The 17203-nt window shown below is 38.9% G+C and overlaps 1 protein-coding gene across 8 annotated transcripts in view; it reads left to right on the top strand.

Moving 5' to 3' along the window:
* VEPH1 (ventricular zone expressed PH domain containing 1) overlaps window positions 1-17203 on the top strand; it is a 242823-nt gene that overhangs the window by 78002 nt on the left and 147618 nt on the right. For 7 of the 8 annotated variants that reach the window (XM_004755625.3, XM_004755627.3, XM_013057757.2 and 4 more), the window contains exon 6: window positions 948-1157. In XM_004755625.3, the coding sequence (XP_004755682.1) occupies window positions 948-1157 (210 nt within the window). Of the gene's footprint in view, window positions 1-947; window positions 1158-13650; window position 17203 lie in introns of those variants that run through there. The other variant, XM_013057766.2, reaches the window with a different exon arrangement.

Below are 17203 nucleotides of genomic sequence, written 5' to 3'. Positions count from 1 at the left end.
ACGTGGGGGAAGTAGGTTTTTGGCAGAAGGTGAATTATAAATTTAGCAGACCAACCTGAGTATCAGATTCTGTTTTAATACTGGAAGCTACATTTCAAGTTGACCTTGCAAAAAAAAAAAAAAAAAAAAAAAGTGACAAGCCAAAAGAGCAAACCAACATCAAAGTCAACGTAGTAGAAATAGGGATGAGCAAATTGTTTTTACTTTATTGTTCAGTTTTCCACAGATTATCCTTTCTAATTATTTTATTTTAACAGACCAAACAATTCATCAAATTGTTAGCATGTAACCTGTATGTGTATTAACATAGTGACTTTATTCCACAAAAAGTCACATTTTCTTTAATATGAATTATTGCATTTTTATATTCACAAAAGCATTCCAAGTCAAGAAAGCAACATTAGGGTATCAGGAATAGAGTAGAAATTATTTTACTTTGGTAATCTTTTTTATCTTAGTACATTTTTGTGATCAAAATGGAAAATTAAGAAAATGTTAAAGCTCTTTCCTGTTTCCTTATTTTTATTATTAAGTATTTCTAAGGCATGCTTCTCCAACTTGAAGATGTTCATTAAAGTTATCAAGGATCTTTGACATACTTATACCATATTGTCCTTTAAATCATAGCTCTCATGGTGGGTTGGAGGAAATGTAATATTCCTGGTGAGGACATAACACATCAAAAATTGATTTATGAATAGCAGTATCTAAACATTTTTGTAAACTTTACTCTCCAATAGCACAGCACAGATGAAAAGAAACCGAAACCTCTGAAACTTTATCATAAATTTTAAATTCCGGATGTGGGGGATATGTTTGAGTTGCAATGAGGGCAATAATCCCAGAATGTGCTGACTTTAGATTTCATGCAAAAAATACTAGATTGATTCTGATTTAATTAATTTTCTTCCTTATTTCTCTTTCTTCTCCTCTCTTTCTTTTTGTAGGTGGCTCAGAAATGTATTCCTTTCCTAATCGGGCATTTGAAAGATTCAACCCATAATGATGTCATCCTAAACATCCTCATAGAGATAGCAGGCTATGAACCTGTGGCTTTGAATGGTTTTCTTCCAATGCTGAAAGAGATTGGTGAGAGATTCCCCTACCTCATCGGACAAATGGCAAGACTCTACGGAGCTGTGGGGCATGTGGATGAAGTAAGTTTGGCTTTTTTCTCTCTGTTTCCCAAAATTCCATTGCCGCTTCATCCATTGGGGCTGTTGGACCTCCAAATTTGTCCTGGAACTTCTCAGAGTTCCCATTTCTCTTTTAAAACCTTTTGCATGGACAGTAGTCTTTGGAACAAGGGCGCATTATAGCAGGGCTAGGTGGAAGGTTCGGTAAGTAAGGATCTCATTGCTGGAGTGTCATAGAGAAGGGGAAGGATTAAAATGGAGAAAGCACTACGACAGACTCAAGACCACTTTGTAATAACAATAACCAATAAAAGGGTTGTGTCTTATTTCTGGTTGCAGTTTTGCTCAATGAGAAAACCATCAGGAAGCATAAGGTTAGGTCTCAGACATACCTATTAATAAGATCCCATAGCTATACTGTCAATAAATACGTGAATTCAGTATCTTTTGAGCCCTCTGGATGATGTTACTTGGAAGAGTGAAATAAACGTTTGTGCATGTTTAAAAGGCCTAAATATTTGCATAATAGAATCCTTTGGCAGGAACAGCAGGATGCCATCAGCTTGTGGGGATTAGGCGACCAAGAAACCATTTCCAGAAATTCAGGTTCTGAAGGGTATGCATACATGCAAGTCTGTCTGATGATTTTACATTGGGATTTAGGATTTTTATCTTTTTAAAATTAAAATAAATATATAATTGATAGAAGGAAGCTTTTACTTTCACCCACTTACATATAATACAGTTTCCTATAAGATAGATATAAAATTGTACAACTCTTAAAAGGGAATTCACGGTTCATCAAGTTCAGTCCCTTAATTCTTAAAAACTAGATAAACTTACCCAAACTGAGACTGGGTCAGTTGGTGACCCAGCTGGAGTTAGATCTTTGTTATCCTTGGCACTCTTTTCAAAGTTTGTCTTAGAATGGACCTTTGGTTCTGTTTTATTTTATTTCTGCTGAGATTTGCAGATGGCCTAGGGAATGAGAGGCTTCTTTCTGGTGGAGGGACTTTCTCTAGCTTCCCAGAAAAAGGTGGGAGAGAAGAGCGGTCAAGCAGCTTGTAACTGTCAACATGAGGAGGGGATCTTGTAAAAGGATTACTTTGGTGTGGACATGTGCTTAATATAATCCTGTCCTATTCACTGCTGTTGGGAATGTCTCACACCTGCCATAATCTACTTTCTGGTAACACTTTGCCATGTCTGTCACCTTTGCTGCCAGAGGAACCCACTGGTGTGCCCAAGTGCTTTTAGAACAGCTTCAGCTGACAGCTGTTCAACTGAATCTGCTGACCTTGCAGATTTTTGTAGGTACCAAAAAATTCAACCTCTGATGTGTGAGGCCCTGGAATCTTTAAAACTCGTCCTGCACTCTAATGGTAGTTGTTTTCATCACAAATACACTAATGATTCATTAATGTGTTATAATGCACACTGGAAGTGATTGAACTTCCCATAGAAAATGTAATCTGGTTTAAAAAAAAAAAAAACAACTAGCCACATACAGTTATGTCACTGTAGGTTTACCTGAACTAAGGCTAACCTGACAGAGAGTTGCCTGTTATGGTGACATTTGTGTGACTCTGGGTGGGTGCAGAGAAAAGGTGAGGAGATCCAAAGAGCCTGAAGAATCACTTATTTCAGAATTCAGAGTATCAAAATATTTGTCCCTCCCACTCTTCTCGATCTCACATTATCATATGTTCATGAAGGCATCTGTGTTTGAGGGAAAAAATTTTTTTCTGGTGGTTCTGACTCACCTTCCCAGCAAAGAACAATTCCAGATCAAATACCTTCCAAATATACCTAGATATCAGGATTGCATGGGGAGTTTTTATTTTTTTATTTTTTTATTTTTTTATTTTTTATTTTTTAAAGATTTTATTTATTTATTTGACAGAGAGAACTCACAAGTAGATGGAGAGGCAGGCAGAGAGAGAGAGAGAGAGGGAAGCAGGCTCCCTGCCGAGCAGAGAGCCGGATGCGGGACTCGATCCCAGGACCCTGGGATCATGACCTGAGCCGAAGGCAGCGGCTTAACCCACTGAGCCACCCAGGAGCCACCCAGGAGTTTTTAAATGATATAAGTTCATGAGACTCATAGAAAATCTACTAAATCAGAATCTCCAGGAAGGGGACCCAGGAATCTGGATTTGTAGGAGTAACTCTGATGCAGCTGTCAGGATCAGTATTTGAGATCCCCTGATATAAAATATTTAATGCATATTCCATCTTAGTTTAGAATCAGGTCTTCTCCATCACTCTTTCTCTTTCCTCCATCAAGCTTTGTCAATCAATTAAAACTTTTCCAGACTACTGATATAAGCAGTTTAGATTAGGTATGGTTGAGAGTAGCACAAAAACTCAACACAATAGTGGCTTAAACAAAGACAGTCATTTATTTCACTTACACTTAAAGAAGTCTTGGAAGCAGTCTGTCTAGAAATTCATGTTTCAGAGACCGACCCTTGAGTATACCAGAGAACACTTAACTTCTGTGTCACAGTCCAAGGTGGTTATTTATCCTTACCCATCAGGTCAGTATTTCAGCCATCAAGGAGGTGAAAGGAAAGAAAGAAGACTATCTTCCAGATAGTCAAATACAACCTACTATTCATATTCCACTGGCTACATAGAACAAAGTTACATGTGACCACACCCAGCTGCAAGGGAGGCTGGAACATGTAGTCTGAATTCAGGTGGTTACATATCAAGAGAGAAGGGTGGAAATAATGATAGAGGGCAAATAGTTCCTCTGTTGCAGCTTGTCAAGTCAGAGTTTGTTTTCTCTCCTCAAAAATAACATCCTTACATAGGTTTACCTCCCTTCTGCTCCGAGAGTCTTCATTTCATTACTGTATTTCATTTAAGGTCTGCCTGACCAAATCACCTATAAATGTCAGTATGGCTCCTTTACTGAGAAATAATGCTCTTTTTATTTGTTTCTAACCCCTAAAATATCACCATTAGAAACTCTTTCTTTTGACTTTAAAGAATGATAAAGTTTGGATGTCCCAAGAACACGTGTAGTAGTCTAAGCAGCTCTTAATGGGTTCATTTGGTGAACCTGTTCAACTTTCTGAAAATCTCATGGAACCATTTCCCAAAGACCAAAACCAGCAAGGAAGTTATATATGTATGTGTATTTCTACCCAACTCATTCTAAAAGGAAACATGAACTTAGTGAAGTACATTGCCAGGTGGGCCTGAGGGCAGAAGTTAGAGTCCTGGACACCTGTGGAGAAGAGAATTGTAGTAAGGAGGGAGCAGCAGGAATTTTGCCTCAAAAAAAAAAAAAAAAATCCACAGAAAACAAAAAAACCACCATTTTCTGAATGGAGAACTTGGTCTATAGTGAGATAAAGAGACATAGGAATATATGAGACATGGAAATATTTAGAGTATTAAGGATAAGACAGCCATGGGACCCTAGTAACCTCAGTTTGTGGTCCTCTCTCTCATCCTGTCCTGTCTAAAAATTGACTTCATTTAGAAATTTTTCTTCTTGCACCAAAATAGGATTTTCAGATGTATTCAGGGTTTTCAAGTATCAGATGATGACATTGCTAGGATTTAAATGATTTTAGAAATACAGAAAAACAAATCCAACTTTGAGGATCTTCCTCCAACATTGAAATGCATAATCTGTGACTGACTGGAGCATACTGTTCCATCCCTCCCTTATTGCCTGGTCTCCAGAAAACTGAACTGTTAGATCCTTAAGAGAAATAGGTGAGACTCCTGGGAGCATGCAGTCATCAGGCCAGGGAGAGTCTTGGAGTAGAGCTAGCCTGGAATCAATTGCATGAATTATTAATCAACTTGTGCCTCAACTTCTATGCTTGCATGAGGCCAGGAATGAGAACTGCAAGGCCTGGATACAGAGAACCAGACCAGATGTGCCTGTCTTTCACATCAGGGCCATGTGGGTGGACACACTGTTATCAGCACCTTGAGAGCAATGTAACAGTGTTTCCATCTGCATTGCAAACAGCAGGGAGAGTTGTGTATATAAACCAAAAACTAAAACCCTACAGATTGTTATTCTCTTTATCTCTCAAATGACCTCAGGGATCTTTTTTTCACCCAAACTTAAAGGAAACTGAACTTAATAGCTGTATGGTGTGGTGCCTGTATCACTATAGGAGGCAACAGAGTACCTCATGAACCATTTTCAGGTTTGTGCTTACACCCAAAGCACATCTACTGGATAGAGAATAAAAAAGAAGGACCATAGGCCAGGGAAACGTGCTTCTGGCGCAATGATGCATTCTTGTCCCTGAGGTGCTCTTTCCTTGGCACTATCAAGTAAGGGACACAAATTGTTTCCATCATGCCAGGATTCACCCCAATTATGTGGGATGCTCAGTTGAAGCAGATGCACAAGTAAGAAATATTACTATATTAGATGTGTCTTCACATTAGCCAAAGTGCACAGGTCCTTTTGTCTTTCTCCAATGAGAAGATTGCAGTGGAGACCTTAGGAGACAATAGCAGCTCCTAAGAATCCAACCTCAAAATGCCTAGCAGATTGGTGCCAGCTACCACATCTCTGGACAACACTTGATTGACTCAATGCAAAACCAAGGAGGCCCTAACCTGACCTAATAACCACACAGGGACCAAACCCTGCCCACAACAGGAAAAGAGAGCCATTACAAATCACTGGGCTTAAAGCAAAGGTGGCTCAGGCACAACAGTAGGGCACACACAGGAGGCACTCTTAAAGCAAGGGTTCTGGTGAACAGGGGACAGTGCCCTGCGGGGCACTACAGAAACTCTTCTTCATAAGGCCACTACTTCCAAGAACAAGAGATATAGCTGACTTTCCTAACACACAGAAACAGACACAGAGAGTTAGACAAAATGAAGAAATAGAGGAATATGTCCCAAATGAAAGAACAGGACTAAATCAAAGCAAGAGAACTAAACAAAACAGAGGTAAGCTATATGCCTGAGAAAGAATTTAAAGTAATGATTGTAATGATACTCAATGGACCTGAGAAGAGAGTGGATGACCTCACTGAGATGCTTAACAGAGAGATGGAATATGTAAAAAAGAACCAATTACAGATGAAGAACTAAGTAACTGAAATTTTTAAAAATACAAGAGGAAATAAATACTAGACTAGAGGAAGCATAAGAATGGATCAGTGACCTGGAGGAGAGAGTAATGGAAAGCAATCAAGCTGAACAGGAGAGAGAGAGAAAACATAATATAGACTGAAAATAAACTTAGGGAACGCAGTGTCAGCATCAGGGATAATAACAGTCACATAAAGATTCCAGAAGGAGAAGAAAGAGAAAAGGGGGCAGAATAGCTGACAAGTTCCTGAATCTAAGGAACAGAATCTACATCCAAGAGGCACAGAGAGCCCCTGACAAAATCGCCCCAAAGAGGCCCACATCAAGACACATAGTAAGTAATTAAAATGATAAAAAGTAGTGATAAAGAGAGAATCTTAAAAGTAACAAGAGAAAATAAGAGAGTTACATGCAAGAGAAACCCCATAAGGCTATCATTGGATGTCTCAGCAGAAATTCTGCGGACTAGGGGCACCTGAGTGGCTCAGTGGGTTAAAGCCTCTGCCTTCAGCTCAGGTCATGATCCCAGGTCCACATCGGGCTCTCTGCTCAGCAGGGAGCCTGCTTCCCCCTCTCTCTCTGCCTGCCTCTCTGCCTACTTGTGATCTCTGTCAAATAAATAAAATATTTAAAAAGAAAGAAAGAAAGAAAGAAAGAAATTCTGCAGACCAGAAGGGGGTGGCATGATATACTCATAGTGCTGAAAGGGAAAAATCTGCAGCCGAGAGTACTTTATTCAGCAAACCTATCATTCAGAGTAGAGGAAGAGATAAAGAGCTTCCCAGACAAAGAAGGTTAAAGGAATTCATGACCACTAAACCAGCCCTACAGGAAATGTTAAAAGGCAGTTTGAGTGGAAAGGAAAGACCATAAACAGGAGTAAGAAAAGTAGAAAGCACAAAAGCAATAAAATTAAGTATATCTATAAAAATCAGTCAAGGGATTCACAAAATAAAAAGATGCATGGTATGTCAGATACCTAAAACATTGGAGAGGGGGAGAGAAATAAAGAATGAGTTCAAACTTCAGTGACCATCAAGGTAATATAGACTGCTCTACGCAGAGGATGTTATATATAAACCTAATAGTTACCACAAATCAAAAACCAGTAATGGATATGCAAAAAATAAAGAGCAAGGAACCCACATATATCACTAAAGAAAGCCAGCAAACTACGAGAGAAGAGAACAGGAGAAGAAAGGAACAGAGAAGAATTACAAAAACAACCATAAAGCAAGCAACAAAATGGCAGTAACTATATACTTATCAATAATAACTTGAATGTAAATGGACTAAAACCTCCAATCAAAAGACATAGGGTGATAGAATATATAAAAAAGCAAGACTCATCTATATGCTGCCTGTAAGTGACTCATTTCTGAACTCAAGACACAAGCAGATTGAAGGTGAAGGGACGAAAAAACACTTATTATGCAAATGGAAGGTAAAAGTGTGTAAACCTGGTGATTCACAGACCTGTACCCCTGGGGATAAAAATATATGTTTATAAAAAATAAAAAATTTAAAAAAAAATAAAATAATGTAAGTGAAAAAAAAAAAGCCATGGTAGCAATACTTATATCAGAAAAAATAGACGTTAAGACAAAGATTATAACAAAAGAGGAAGAAAGATACTGTAAAGTCATAACTGGAACATTCCAACAAGAAGATATAACAATTATAAATATTTATTCACCCAACATGGGAGGACTCAAATTCATAAAGCAGCTATTAATAAACATGAAGGAGATAATAGAAAAAAACACAATAATAGTAGGGGACTTTGACACCCTACTTACATCAATGGACAGATCATCCAAACAGAAAATCAACAAGGGACCGTGGCTTTCAATGAAAAGCTTCCAAATTCATTTTATGAGGCTGGCATTACCCTGATACCAAAACCAGAAAAAGACACTACAAAAAAAAAAAAAAAAAGAAAGAAAGAAAACAAAAGGCCAATATCTCTGATGAATATAGATGCAAAATCCTCAACAAAAAAGAAAACAAAAGGCCAATATCTCTGATGAATATAGATGCAAAATCCTCAACAGAATGCTAACAAACTGAATCCAACAGCACATTAAAAAAAATAATACACCACTATCAAGTGGGGTTTATTCCTGGGATCCAAGGGTGGTTCAATATTCATAAATCAATCAAAGTGGTACATCATATCATCAAGAGAACAAATAAAAACTTTAGGATCATTTCGGTAGATGCAGAAAAAACATTTGACAAGGTACAACATCCATTCATGATAAAAACTTTCAATCAGGTAGGTTTAGAGGGAACATACCTCAAAATAATCAAGGCTATGTATGAAGAGTCCACAGAAAACATCATCATACTCAATGATGAAACATGGAGAGCTTTCCCCCTCAGATCAGGAGCAAGACAAGAATCTCCACTCCCACCTTCATTTCTTTTTCTTTAATTTTAAGATTTTTATTTATTTACTTGATAGACAGAGATCACAAGTTGGCAGAGAGGCAGGCAGAGAGAGAGGGGGGAAGCAGGCTCCCTGCTGAGCAGAGAGCCCGATGCGGGGCTCGATCCCAGATCCCTGGGATCATGACCTGAGCCGAAGACAGAGGCTTTAACCCACTGAGCCACCCAGGTGCCCCCACCATCTTCATTTAACGAGGTACTGGAAGTCATAGTTACAGCCATCAGACAAGGAATAGAAAGAAAATGGGGCATCTGGGTGGCTCAGTTGGCTGAGCATTTTATTTTTAGTTTCAGCTTAGGTCGTGTTATCAAGGTTGTGAGATCAAGCCCCACATCAGGCTCCATGCTCAGTAGGGAGTCTGCTTGAGATTCTCTTCTCCCTCTCCCTCTGCCCCTCCCCACTCTCTAAATTAAATAAATAAATCTTTTTTAAAAAAAAAAAGTAGTGAAAGACACCTAATTTGGTTTAAAAAAAGTAAAACTTTCACTATTGCAGATGACATGATATTATATATAAAAAACCTTAAAGTCTTCAGCAAAAAAATACTGGAACTGATAAATGAATTCAATAGTCATAGGATACAAAATCAATGTGTAGAACTCGGTTGCATTTCTGTACACTAATAATGAAGTGGTAGAAAAATTGCAAAAATAATTCCATTTACAGTTGCTTGAAAAATAATAAAATACATGGGAATAAACTTAACCAAGGAGGTGAAAGACCTGTACTCTGAAAACTATGACACACTGATGAAAGAAATTAAAGATGAGACAAAGACATGGAAAGATATTCTATATTCATGGATTATAAGAACAAATATTGTTAAAAAGTCCATACCACTCAAAGTAGTCTACAGAATTAATGTCATTCCTATCAAAATATCAATAGCGTTTTTCACATAACTAGAACAAATAATCCTAAAATTGGTATGGAACCACAAAAGGCCCTGAATAGAGAAAGCAATCTTCAAAAAGAAGAATAAAACTGAAGATATTGTAATCCCAGGCTTCAAGATACACTACAAGACTACGGTAATCAAAACGGTATGTTACTGGCACAGAAATAGAGACATAAATCAGTGGAAAAGAATACAGAGCCCAGATAGAAACCTACATTTATATGGTCAATTAATCTTTAACAAAGGAGGCAAGAAGATGCAATGGGGAAAAAGACAGTCTCATCAATAAGTGGAAAAACCAGACATCTACATGGAAAAGAATGAAACTGGACCATTTTCTTAAACTATACACAAAAAAATTCAAAATGTTTTTAGGACCTAAATGTGAGACCTGAAATCATAAAATCCTAAAAGACAGCACAAGCAGTAATTTCTTTGGCATTGGCTGTAGCAACATTTTTCTAGGTATGTCTCCTGAGACCAGGAAAACAAAAGCAAAGATAAACTATTGGGATTACATCAAAATAAAAAGCTTCTGCACAGCAAGGAAAACCATGAATGAAACTGAAGGGCAAACTACTGAATGGGAGAAAATATTTATAAATGACATATCTGATAAAAAGTTAGTACCCAAAAGATATAAAGAGCTTGGCACAACTCAACACCCCAAACCAAGTAATCCAATAAAAATGGGAAGAAGATATAAGCAGACATTTCTCCAGATATCCAGATGGCCAACAGACACATGAAAAGATGCTCAACATTTCTCTTTATCAGGGAAAAGCAAATCAAACCACAATGAGACACCACCTCACATTTATCAGTATGGCTAAAATCAATACCCCCAAAACAACAAGTGTTGACAAAAATGTAGAGGAAGGGAAACCCTTGTGTACTGTTGTAAGAAAGCAAACTGGTACAGCTGCTGTGGAAAACAGTTTGGAGGTTTCTCAAAAAGTTAAAAACAGAACTACTATGTTATCCAGTAATAGGTATTTGCCCAAAGGTAAGAAAACATGGATTCAAAGATACATGCCCCCCTATGGTTATTGCAGCATTATTTATTATAGGCGTATTATAGAAGCAGCTCAAGTATCCGCCCATAGATGAGTGGCTAGAGAATAAATAGGATGATAGAATGTTACTTAGCCATAAAAAAGAATGAAATCTTGTGATTTGCAGCAACACAGATGGATCAAAAAGAGTATAATGCTGAGTGAAATAAGTCAGTCAGAGAAAGACCAATACCGTGATTTCACTTATAGGATGAATTTAAGAAATAAAACCAAAGAAGAAAGGAAAAAGGAGACAAACCAAAAAACAGATATTTAACTACAGAGAACAAACTGATGGTTACCAGAGGGGAGGTGGGTGGGGAATGGGGGAAAAAGTGATGGGGATTAAGAAAGAGTACACTTGGGGTGCCTGAGTGGCTCAGTGGGTTGTCTCTGCCTTCGGCTCAGGTCATGATCCCAGGGTCCTGGGATCGAGCCCCGCATCGGGCTCTCTGCTCTGCAGGGAGCCTGCTTCCTCCTCTCTCTCTGCCTGCCTCTCTGCCTACTTGTAATATCTCTCTGTCAAATAAATAAATAAAATCTTAAAAAAAAAAAAGAAAGAGTACACTTATCTTGATAAACACTGATTAATATATGAAAGTGTTGAATCACTATTTTGTACACCAAATATTTGCAACTAATATAACTGTATGCTAACTATACTGAAATTACAACTTAATAATAAAATAAAAAATATAAATTTTTTCTGTCTATAAATAAATAAAAAGTCCAATGAACCCTCTCAAGATGAAAACCTTGTGGGTGGGTATTTATTTTCTATCCCTGTTAGTCCACGTCTAGTCCCTGGAACCTAATCATATTTCAAAAATGAAAGATACCTATACTTTTGAACTTTATTTCAGAAATTTCTATTGCCGAGATTATTGAAACTTAAAAATATGTAAGGTAAGGTACAGAGTACATCCCAATATCTGTTTATCAGACATGGAGCATTACACAAATTTTTAAATCTTAAAATATATGACTGTTAGAAGAATGCTTTCTCACCATTTCACTGTTGGGTTTTTTTTTTTTCTTCCTACAAAAAGCTCTGGGTTATAACAACAGTAAGGTAATAACATTTTTTAAAAGATCTTTTATTTATTTATTTGAGAGAGAGAGCATGAAGAGCAGAGGGAGAAGCTGACTCCCCACTGAGCAGGGAGACTGAGGCAGGATTCAATCCCAGAACCCTGAGATCATGACCGAAGCCAAAGGCAGATGCTTAACTGACTGAGCCACTCAGGCACCCCAAAGTAATAACATTTTCTTCCCAAAACTTCAAATTTCATGATTATAGTACATCTCCCTAGATAGTTTTATTGGATACGTTTCTGAATCTTTAAACAATTTTTTTGACTTAGAGTTACCTTTTTTTTTTTTTTGGTACTCTTTATATCAATTTCCCTATCTATAAAATGGGGGAAATAACTCTACTTAACTCATAGTGCTGTTGTAAAGATGAAATGACAGAATCAGTGTGAAGCAGTGCTCCTAGCATATAACCATGCCTGGGGATTAATGAGTACACTTATTGTGATGAGCACTGAATAATGTACAGAATTACTGAATCGCTATATTATACACCTGAAGCTACTAATATAACAACGTATGTTAACTATACTGGAATTAAAATTAACACATACACCCAGATCATTCATACAAAGCCTTTAGCACAGTGCCTGGCATATAGAAAGTGCCTGATGATACATTTCTTTCTTTTCTTTTTTTTTTCAGATTGTATTTATTTATTCGACAGACAGAGATCACAAGTAGGCAGAGAGAGAGAGAGGAGGAAGCAGGCTCCCTGCTGAGCAGAGAGCCCGATGTGGGGGGCTCGATCCCAGGACTCTGGGATCATGACCTCAGCTGAAGGCAGAGGCTTTAACCCACTGAGACACCCAGGCGCCCCTTAATGATACATTTCAACGAATCATATTAATAGCAGCAACTTCGATCACCTCTCTTGGCTCAGTTTCCTCATCTGTAAAATAAGAAGAGCACTATTATTCACCTCATAGGTTTTTGTGTGGATTTAATGAATTAGGCTGTATGGAACAGTGTCTGGCAAATGGTGTACAGTCAATAAATACAAGCAATCTAATTAATGTATTAATTTTTCAGTGTTGCTTAAGACTTTCATTTATTTGGAGATACTGAAGCTTAAGCCTAACAGACTGAAAGTAGGGAAGACAGCAACCAGGGAAATGATTTGTCTCTTCCCTGCTTCTCCAATGAAAGAGGCTGAATGTTTGTGTATCCATGGAACAAGCCCAAATAAGGACAGACAGGAAAGGAATGATTTACCATTGGTGACTGCACGTATCTGAAAGGTGCAAAGCAGGATTGACTGTATCTTTTCTTTTTTAGAGAATAGCTGGTCTATGTAGATTTTGTTTTCTAAGCAGAATGTATATCTGCTTTATATTTATTTTGCAGACGACTATTCCTGAGGGGAATAAGAGTAACAAAAACAATAATAGAACCACATTTTGTAAAAATTTTCTAATTTAAGATAGGTCTTGTATTCTTGGGGGCTCTGGAAGTAAACCGCTTTCCATAAAGGGCAGGTCGTCCCCAGCTCCTCACCTATAAAAACAGCGAAAATAATTTTGCAGTTTTATTTTTAAAGTTCTTATGAACTAAATATGAAGTGGTTTAAATTAAATCCAGGCCAGACTTACTGGTGTTTTTTGTTTTGTTTTTTTTCATTTGTTTTTGTTTTTTTTTTTTGGTCCATGGAGAACTGAAATAGAATGTTTCGATTCCAGAGGCTTTTATTTTTTCCATCATTTTCTTGACTCACTGGACTGTGTCAGCCATGCACATGGCCTCAGCCCACTGGGTTGGGTACAGCATTTATTATAGACCTCTTTGCTAATGTGGGTCAACAAGGAAAAGAGACTCCATTGTAATGGCTTTGATATTTTTTTTTTTTTTTTTTTTGAGAAGCTGAATTGAATTCATGTGTTCTGTCTATTTACTTAAGGCTCCACAGCCATGTTTTTTTCCCCATGCCAGAGCCACAAGGCAGCAGACCAGTGTGCTGGAAACGGAGACGGGATGCCTTAAAATGCTCTTTAAAATGATGGAGCACATGGAAGGATGGCTGGTTGTTTTCCTTAGCTGGAGATTCAACACTCCGCACCTGTGGAGAGTCAAATGGCATGCCTTCCCAGGGCAGCTGCTGCCATGGTGGGTGTTAAATCCTGTGTCTTCTGCCTTGTTTTTCTAACTGGCTGGAATATGCTGGCCAAGCACCATGGTGTGTTTATTACATCCTCTCTGGAGTCCTGGACACTTTTCAAGTAAAGAAGTGACACACATTTTGCCCAGGTCGCCTTTCTGTGACATCCGGCAGGGTTTCCACAAAAACACTTTCAGGAGGAAAAGGAAAAGAATGACAAAGGCAATTGACAACCCCATTACTGTCCTCATCCTGACTGTGGAAAAACATCCTGGGAAATAGGAGCTGGATCAATGATTTGCTCATTTAACTTGCAAATCAAGACTAAAGTATCTGGGGGTGGGGGCACTCTACAAAAGGAAGAACCCGTGACTTAAAACTACACTTTCCTCAAAGATGGAGAATTTAGTCAAAACTTTGGTAGTCTCAGTTACTTTGGAGATTCATTTTCTTAAGCCTTGGCTGGTGCCAGCCAGATGCTCCTGAATATTGCAGAGCTGTCATCAACTGGGGAAGACATTTCCCCTCAAAACATGCAAAGAGCTTTCTTGTTATTTACATTGTGAGAAGACTGCATGTTCATTGTAATAGTATCAATAATAAACCTCTTCCAAAGTGTAAGGAAAACGAAATCAAAACAGACTTTGAGTATATACAGAGTATGCTTTCAAATAATGGTGCTGCTATTCCAAATCCTCCCTACCTCCAGGATACGGGTGTCGGTCGCTGAGTCTTTCCGGGTACAAGCCCCAGTGCTGATGACGGGGACACAGAGAAGAGAAAAATGTGGTCCTTGCTGTAGAAGTGCTCTCAGCGAATGTGGGCCAAGGGAGATGTACGAACAGATGATTTGAATTTAATTCGGTGTGTGTTACTACTTCATCCTGAACTGGATCACTAAGGACACAAGGAACTACATGAGGGAGTCTGGGAGAGTGTTATGTAAGCGTGGTTTGTCAGATGACAGGATCATGTCATGGGAAGAAGAAGAAGGTATCCATGGGTGGACACAGCACATAGAATAGCAAGCAGCTGGGAAAAGAACTTGAGTCTCCTGGAAACCAGGAAGAATTTCAAGTGCCTGGAGCATTGAATGAATAATGGAGGAGAGGATGAGGCTGGTCGGTAGACTGAGGCTAGATTCCGAAAACTCCTCATTGATGAGCAGACAGTTCCTGTCTTCTACCTTGTCTCTCCGAAATTATTCATCCCTGGAGCTCTGATGACCTTATTTTGTTTCCCTCCGTATTGCCCACAAATAAATGAATACCGTATACCTCAGCGTTCCCAAGAAACTAAAGAGCCTGGTAAAAGGACAAACAGTCCCCACAAATAGTTGCAAATGCAGAGCAGTAAATAATGGTTACAAAAGTTACATGTTGCAACAATTTTCAACAATGTCTTGTAATTATCAACTGTAATTTAGGCCAACTGACCATATCCACAAATGGCTTTCAGTTCCTCGGTGTGAGCCGGGCAGCTTGACGAAACTTATGATGCAGCAGCAATACCTAGAAGGTACCTCTTCCTGACCAGTCTCCCCTTAGGGTTGAACCCCAAGAATGGCAGCCTGTTCCCCACAGAGTTGGTCTCCTTTCTTCCAACAGGGACTGTTTGACTTTCTTGCAGAGATGTCTGTGCGGAAGTAGGTGAGTGTATTTGCCCCAGGAAAGTAGGAAGCTCCTACTCAGTGACTCTCCCCTTAGTCTGCAACTCAAGAAGTAACCGAATCCTGAATCTTGGCAGCAGGGGGGTTGAGAGGATAAAGTAGTTGTTAATTCCAGCTCAAATCCTGCTGCTCTTTTAAGAAGCCAGCAGCAGTCCCGACCTCATCCATTTCCTCCCTCAGACGTTAATCACTTCGGCTTAAGCAGGCTACTTCACCTGCAATCATCTGCAGTTCTTTGCCAATGGCTTTCCTCACTTTCACAAGCCACTGTGCTAATATGCATGACAGGATCGAGATGTGAGGAATCAACACTCCCCCAGCAGCCCTCTACCAAAGATGGGAGTTGAGGTATATACCTCAAATGAGAGCTCCTTTCCCCAGAATTCTCAGGTATCCGTTGTGGCTACTTCCCTTCTGTACCTCCCTTCACACTCCCCTGCTGATTCCCTGCAGTTTCCAAATAAGTGATTGGCACTTCAATCATCTCAAGGATCCTGATCCAAGGAAAAGGCATTTCCATGCCTCCCCAAGCCATTATGATCTCCCCTGTTCTGAACATATGTGGAGGTTAGCATTTGATTTTCATCTGGTTGCATTGGCTTTTCATTCATTGAGACTGGAGCTTGACTAAGTAAGCATCAGTATGTTGTGCTAGTGAATGACAGCTGATGACAGGGCAGGTTATATGTAAGGGGGAGGGGCAGGCAGGAGATCTATAGGCATTGCGTTCCAGTCATGGCTGGTGGCTACCGGTTTCCAGAAGCTGTCGGTCTGCTTCCTGTGTGGTGGCCAAAGCATAGTCCCCAGACTAGGAGCATTGGGCATCACCTAGGAATCAGAATCCACAGTTTAACAAGATCCCCAGGTAATGTGTATGCATGTGAAAGTTTAAGACGCACTGGCCTCAAGGAGCTAGGCCCTGCAGGATTTATCTGCTGTAGTATAAACCCCCTGAGATTTATTTATCAAAAAATTTAAGCCTGGGTTTATTTTGTAGTGAGTAGGAGTTGCCAGCTTGTTATTGGTTCATGTGGACTGAGCTAAAGTGGCTGAGAAAAGATACATCTGACAGCTGACTGACCAATGGACTGTCACACTGAAATGTTCCTGTTAGAGTTCCTGGCCTTCACCAGAATGATACTAGTTATCTACATGAATATATGAGCACTTGAAGATAACACATAAAAAATGACACTGAGAAGGGTGGCTTGATGTCAGTTTATTTCTTGTTAAGTCATAAATAAGTCTAAAGTAGACAAATACATAGTTGCTATTTAAGATTAGTGCATTTGAGATGACTGGAAAATAAGTGTTCCTAGACCGAGTGAATGGAAATGATCAACCATCAAGGTTCTGTAGATCCCACAGAGTTTCAGATATCTGGCAGTTCGCCCGGAAAGGTGGAAGACAAACTTTCCTAACTATCTCAAACCATTGAAATCTTTATTTACTAAATGTGGTTGATTTTAGAAATCCCAGAATTAATTCTAAACTACTATTGCACTTTCCATTCTCTCAGAATATTTCTTGTACTGACTTCTGCTTTGGAGGGCAAACTTCCTTCAGCTGCAGATAGCATTCTTTGTGATGAGGGTCCCTATCTCATGCCAAAATTCCCTTCTTCCTTCAAAACCTTTCCAGAGCTGGCTTTCTCTATGACAGCTCTGCATTCCTGAAGCACTATTTGGTGTTAAAAAACTTTCTCTCCTTGGTTGTCT

The sequence above is a fragment of the Mustela putorius genome, unplaced genomic scaffold, assembly GCF_011764305.1.
Source record: "Mustela putorius furo isolate JIRA1106 unplaced genomic scaffold, ASM1176430v1.1 tig00003834_pilon_pilon_pilon, whole genome shotgun sequence".
Lineage (NCBI taxonomy): Eukaryota > Metazoa > Chordata > Mammalia > Carnivora > Mustelidae > Mustela > Mustela putorius.
This window is presented reverse-complemented; position numbering and strand designations above follow the sequence as displayed.